The 6,862-nt window shown below is 46.0% G+C and overlaps 1 protein-coding gene across 1 annotated transcript in view; it reads right to left on the reverse strand.

The window, feature by feature from the left end:
* nubp1 (nucleotide binding protein 1 (MinD homolog, E. coli)) overlaps positions 1 to 1,154 on the reverse strand; it is a 62,790-nt gene extending 61,636 nt beyond the window's left edge. Inside the window, exon 1 of the mRNA XM_063059213.1 lies at positions 1,052 to 1,154. Within this exon, the coding sequence (XP_062915283.1) occupies positions 1,052 to 1,082 (31 nt within the window). The 5' untranslated portion in view covers positions 1,083 to 1,154. The remainder of the gene's footprint in view (positions 1 to 1,051) is intronic.
* Positions 1,155 to 6,862: the final 5,708 nt, after the last annotated feature.

Consider the following 6,862-nt stretch of genomic DNA (forward strand, 5'->3'; position numbering starts at 1 on the left):
CACTGGTCACTCTGGAAGCCCCCCCCCCCCCCGGGGTCAGTCACTGGTCACTCTGGAAGTCGCTCCGGGTCAGTCACTGGTCACTCTGGAAGCCTCCCCCTGAGTCAGTCACTGGTCACTCTGGAAGCCTCCCCCGGGTCAGTCACTGGTCACTCTGGAAGTCACTCCAGGTCAGTCACTGGTCACTCTGGAAGCCCCCCCCCCGGGGTCAGTCACTGGTCACTCTGGAAGTCGCTCCGGGTCAGTCACTGGTCACTCTGGAAGCCTCCCCCTGAGTCAGTCACTGGTCACTCTGGAAGCCTCCCCCGGGTCAGTCACTGGTCACTCTGGAAGTCACTCCAGGTCAGTCACTGGTCACTCTGGAAGCCTCCCCCTGGGTCAGTCACTGGTCACTCTGGAAGCCTCACCCGGGTCAGTCACTGGTCGCTCTGGAAGCCCCCCACCCCCCGGGTCAGTCACTGGTCACTCTGGAAGCCCCCCATCCCCCGGGTCAGTCACTGGTCACTCTGGAAGTCACTCCGGGTCAGTCACTGGTCACTCTGGAAGCCTTCCCCTGGGTCAGTCACTGGTCACTCTGGAAGCCTCCCCCGGGTCAGTCACTGGTCACTCTGGAAGCTTCCCCCGGGTCAGTCACTGGTCACTCTGGAAGTCACTCCGGGTGAGTCACTGGTCACTCTGGAAGCCTTCCCCTGGGTCAGTCACTGGTCACTCTGGAAGCCTCCCCCGGGTCAGTCACTGGTCACTCTGGAAGCCTTCCCCTGGGTCAGTCACTGGTCACTCTGGAAGCCTCCCCTGGGTCAGTCACTGGTCACTCTGGAAGCCTCCCCTGGGTCAGTCACTGGTCACTCTGGAAGCCTCCCCTGGGTCAGTCACTGGTCACTCTGGAAGTCAATCCGGGTCAGTCACTGGTCACTCTGGAAGCCTTCCCCTGGGTCAGTCACTGGTCACTCTGGAAGCCTCCCCCGGGTCAGTCACTGGTTACTCGGGAAGTCACCGACCAGTCCTGGGACACCTTTGCTGCCGACGATCCACTCCCATCCCCGATACTCACGTGCGGGTGCGTTGTTCGGGACGTCCGCCATCCTCTCAATCCCTCCTGGAGCCGCACTTCCGGTTTCTCGGTGCAACCACGGCTTGCACCGGCTACCGCGAACGCCGCGGATAAACGTTCCTCCCAAGAAGCAGGTTGCAACTCAGCGAAGTCGAAAGTCGTGGTGGTTTCAGTACTCCCACATTGCAGAATTTACAGCTGTAGCTTGCAACTGTTATTTCAAGACAGTACATTGATATTGGCTCGTTTAAATAACGGCCAACAACGTTGCTAAGTTTTAATAACGTCAGAATAAGTGATTTCTATTGATGTAAAAATAAACTTTAGCCACTTACATTATCAATTCCTTCACCGCAATATTTGATCGAAACAAATCACCTAGACACCGACAAATTCTTTACCTCTAATTTTCCTCTAGTCCTTAAAGAACTTAAAGATCCTTAAAGAAAACCATATATTCTATTATTTTGTTTACACTTTCCGCCTTTTAACATTATCTACAGATAAAAATACAACGTAATACACATAAAAGTTGCTGGTGAACGCAGCAGGCCAGGCAGCATCTCTAGGAAGAGGTGCAGTCGACGTTTCAGGCCGAGACCCTTCGTCAGGACAGAAGGGACTTGGCCTGAAACGTCGACTGCACCTCTTCCTAGAGATGCTGCCTGGCCTGCTGCGTTCACCAGCAACTTTGATGTGTGTTGCTTGAATTTCCAGCATCTGCAGAATTCCTGTTGTTTGCGTTTAAAAATACAACGTATTGGTTTACGTTTGGTAGAGTGTGCATCATTGATTAAACTATTTGCTATTTATTTACGTCTACTGGCAGGGAAATTACTGATGGGTGACAATTAATGTAAATTCAGTCTGAATCAGAATCAGGTTTATTATCACTGGCATATGTCTTGAAATTTGCTAACAGCAGCAGCAATAAAAGCAATGTATAATAATATAGAAAGAAAAAAGCAATAAATAAGTAAATCAGTTACAATAAGTATATACGTATATTGAATAGATTAAAAATAGTGCAAAATAGAACTAATATATATATGCATATAAAACGTGAGATAGTGTTCATGGGTTCAATGTCCATTTAGGAATCGGATGGCAGAGGGGAAGAAGCTGTTCCTGAATCGCTGAGTGTGTGCCTTCAGGCGTCTGTACCTCCCACCTGACAATAACAATGAGAAGATGGCATGTCCTGGGTGATGGGGGTCCTTAATAATCGACGCCACCTTTCTGAGGCATCGCTCCTTGAAGACGTCTTTGGCAATATGGAGGCTAGTACCCATTATGGAGTTGACTAATCTTACGACTTTCTGCAGCTTCTTTCGATCCTATGCAGTTGCCGTCCCATACCAGACAGTGATGCAGCCTGACAGAATGCTCTCCGTGGTACAGCTATAAGATGTTTTCGGGTGTTTTAGTTGACAAACCAAATCTCTGCAAACTCCTTTGCAACAGTAAGTTGGGAATTCAAACCGTCAAAATTCACTGCAATCTTTAACTTTCCCCATAAAGATACTGAGTGGAGGTCACTCCGAAGAATTGTGTTAGTCATTCACTATCGATGTGCGCTAGATTGGAATGGCTACTGCGGAATTTAAAAGAACGACTGGAAAATGTGTTGTTTGTATTGCAGTTGTATGACATCTTTTATTGACAGGTGCCAATTAGATCAGATACAAACACTGCTAATGAGAATGAAGACTGCATGCAGATCAAATTTTAATTTTGAATCATAGATTAACCATTTGGAGATTCCTAAAAGCCTTTTTAAACTCATTCTTTTTAAAGCCAGTAGAATAAACATGTAAACATAAAAAGAACCTGAGTTTGCAGGCTAGAGTCTGTTGCTCCTCTACCCTCACCTTATATTCCGTCTGGGTAGCCTCCAACCCGATGTCTCCTTCTAGTAAACAAGTTTCCCTCCCTTTCCCCTGATCTTCCATTCCCCACTCCGGCCTCTTACCTCTTCTCACCTGCCTATCACCTCCCCCTGGCTCCTCTCTTCCTATGGTCCGCTCTTCTCTCCTGTCAGATTCCTTCCTCTCCAGCCCTTTCCAACCCACCTGGCTTCATCTATCATCTTCCAGCTAACCTCCTGACCCTCCCTCCCCCCAACCTTTTTAATTTGGCGTCTTCCCCCTTCCTTTCCGGTCCTGAAGGAGGGTGTTAGCCTGACCTGCTGAGTTCCTCCAGCATCTTGTGTGTGTTGCCTGCGGATTTGTTGCTGACCTCGTTTACACTCAGAGAAAATGAGGATGGTCGTCCACTAGGTAAGTCCAGTCCAATATCCTAAATGGTCAGTAATGACCCTCAACTTCAAGAGGATAAAACTAAACTTCAAACACAGTTGACCGTTGAACTGCTGTGTACACCAGCATGAAATGATCCGCTAGTTGTAGGTAGCCTTGTGAGCAGGTGAGGTTCATCTGTCCGTTGAGTTGGATGCATTCTCTGCAGGTGTAACCAGATAGGTACATGAGGGTTTGTAGTTTTGACCGCTGGTGCCTTGGCAGTTTTTGCTGTCAAACTGAAAGGAGCCATGTGAAGGAAAGCTAATCTCCCACTAAAATGTTTAAATGACAATAGGCGGTAGAAGATGTGAGACTGAGTTAGTCAGTGGATGTAACTGAAAAATAAGAGGGCACCTGTTCTATTTCAGGAAGTGGCGAGGACAATATGGCCTTATGGACTTCCTGTATCATGAATTTCAAGTTCAAGTTTATTGCCATTCAACCAGACACAAGAGCATTCCTCTGAGGCCGAGGTGCAAAATTCAGTACATACACTGCATACAGCACATATAGTTATAGCATCTCCTCCCTGGGTGGCGGTAACATTCCATTCCACGTGCTCACTGATGGAAAATGATTTATGTAACTCAACCTTGAAAAGCAGGTCAATAGCTGTTGAGTATAACTCACTGAGATTTTTAAAGAACATGCAGTTGTTACATAAGAACATAAGAAATAGGAGCAGGAGTAGGCCATCCGGCCCGTCGAGACTGCCCCGCCATTCAATAAGATCATGGCTGATCTGTCTGTAAACTCAGCTCCATCTACCTGCCTTTTCCCCATAATCCTTAATTTCCTTACTATCTAAAAACCTATCTGACTGCTTCTTAAATACTTAGTGAGGAACTCAACTCAGCTTACTTTGCAGATGACATAGTCCTGCTCTCTGACCAGATGGAGGAAGCACAGCAGCTACTGACAAAAGTGGAAATTGAATGCAATTGAGTGAAGTTGGACGTCACCTAAATGCTAAAAAGACAGAGTACATGGCGTTTAACTGCGACGAAGGTACTCTCAAGACAGTAGAGAATGATACCATTAAGAAAGTCTTTGACTTCAAGTACCTCGGGTCAAGAATGATGAGTTCAGAGAAGGACATAAAGATACGCAAGGTGCTGGCATGGGGGGCTATGAACAGCATGAAGGAAATCTGGAAGTCGAACCTGACCAGAGGGCTTAAAAAGAGGATCTTCATAGCGGTCATAGAGTCCATTCTCACATATGGATGCAAGATGTGGACACTCACCAAGACTATGCAAAAGTCTCTAGATGGTTGCTATATATGAATGCTCCAGATGGCTCTTGACATGAGTTGGCAGCAGCACATGACGAATGTCGAGCTCTATGACGACCTACCGATGCTCACCACTAAGATCGAGGTGAGAAGACTGCATCTAGCGGGGCACTGTCTACGCCACCCCGAGCTACCTGCCAGCCTAGTCATCATATGGGAGCCCAAGCACGGGAGGATGAACCCTGGGCGCCCTCCCAAGACTATGGTCAACACGCTCCTAGAAGACAGCGGCATGGCTAATGTAGATGAACTGAACACACTGATGAGGGAGAGGGAGAAGTGGAGAGTCCGTAGGCCTGAGTCGACGTAGTGGTAGTAGTAGTGGTGAGGAAGCCTCAACTGCTTCCCTGGGCAGAGAATTCCACAGATTCACCACTCTCTGGGAAAAACAGTTCCTCCTCATCTCCGTCCTAAATCTTCTCCCCTGAATCTTGAGGCAATGTCCCCTAGTTCTAGTCTCACCTACCAATGGAAACAACTTTCCTACTTCTATCTTATCTATCCCTTTCAAAATTTTGTATGTTTCTATAAGATCCCTCTCATTCTTCTGAACTCCAGAGAGTATAGTCCCAGGCGACTCAATCTCTCCTCATAGGTTAATCCCTTCATCCCTGGAATCAACCCGGTGAACCTCCTCTGCACTGCCTCCAAAGCCAGTATATCCTTCCTCAAGTATGGAGACCAGAACTGCGCACAGTACTCCAGGCGTGGCTTCACCAGTACCCTGTATAGTTGCAGCATGACCTCCCTGCTCTTGAATTTAATCCCTCTAGCAATGAAGGCCAACATTCCGTTTGCCTTCTTAATAACCTGTTGTACCTGCAAGCCAATTTTTTTCGATTCATGAGCAAGCACTCCCAAGTCCCTCTGCATAACAGCATGCTGCAATCTTTCACCATTTAATTAATAATCCGCTGTTCTATTATTCCTTCCCAAGTCGATGATCTTGCACTTACCAACATTGTATTTCATCTACTGACCTTGGCCCACTCATTTAACCTATCTATATCCTTCTGCAGACTCTCCACATCCTCTGTACAATTTATAGTTGTTAACTATAAATTTCAGATCTCCACTATTAAATCAGCCTCTTTCTCAACAACAATTAAGAGATTACCAATGTTGTCTACTATCTTGTCATATAATAAGGCAATTCAGATCCAGATTCATTTATTTATCACATATACGCTGAAATATACAGTGAAATATGTTGTGTGCGTTACCAACCAACATGATTTAAGGATGTTCTAGGGGCAGCCTTCGGGTGCTGCTACAGATTTCAGCACCAACATAGCATGTAATGCTTGGCGGAACAGCACAAGACACAACAAAACAAGCAACAAAACATCAAAAGCTTTCTTCCCTCCCTCCCCCCCCCCCCCCCACACATGGACAGTCCTCTAAACCCAGGACAGGCCTCTGGGCCTCCAGACTTCGGCCTTCAGTCTAATCCCTGACTAGGCAACGATGGGCCTTCAACCTCTAGGCTCACTGGCTCACTGTGCTTCCTGCTCATCTGGACATCCAATCCAGAGACCCAGATGTGGAGGGAACTGGATAATTCTCTCCTTCTGAACATGTTTACCTCTTTATAGCACCATCCATGTTCTCAAAAAAGGCACCTTGAATAGAGAGTACCCAGAAAACAGTTTTTCACTCTCACTTATGAATAGATAGAATGTAATACAGTATAAAATACATCGGTTCCTCAAAATCTAAATAAAAACAAAATTTACTGGATACACTGAATATTTTATTGCTTGAGAAACAAATTTAATGTTTCAGTTCAATGATATTTCACCAAAATACAACCTACAATGAATCAGGATTGATTTCATAACTCTTCAGAGAAGCCAGACGATCACTCTCAATGAGCTAAATTCCCAGCAGATTTTTTAAAAATATCAGAAGTTATGCAGAGGAGCATGTTCTCTCCCTGTATGCTTGTCTGCAGGCTCAGATTTGATTTGCTTGGAATGTCCGGTGAGTTGAGTTGCAGGTTACAAAAATAACTTTTCATAAAAATGCATCGAGAAAACCTGAAATATGTCAATTCTGTTTGCTTACACTCGTGACCCAACTCTCCCGTATCCAAATTTATGCAGATTTGGATTCAGATTCATTTGTTGATCACACGTACATCAAAACATATGGCCTGTTTAAAATTACTGAGGTTAAAATGAAAATCAAACAGCGTATCGGCATAGGGAACTGTGC

The sequence above is a fragment of the Mobula hypostoma genome, chromosome 9, assembly GCF_963921235.1.
Source record: "Mobula hypostoma chromosome 9, sMobHyp1.1, whole genome shotgun sequence".
Taxonomy (NCBI): domain Eukaryota; kingdom Metazoa; phylum Chordata; class Chondrichthyes; order Myliobatiformes; family Myliobatidae; genus Mobula; species Mobula hypostoma.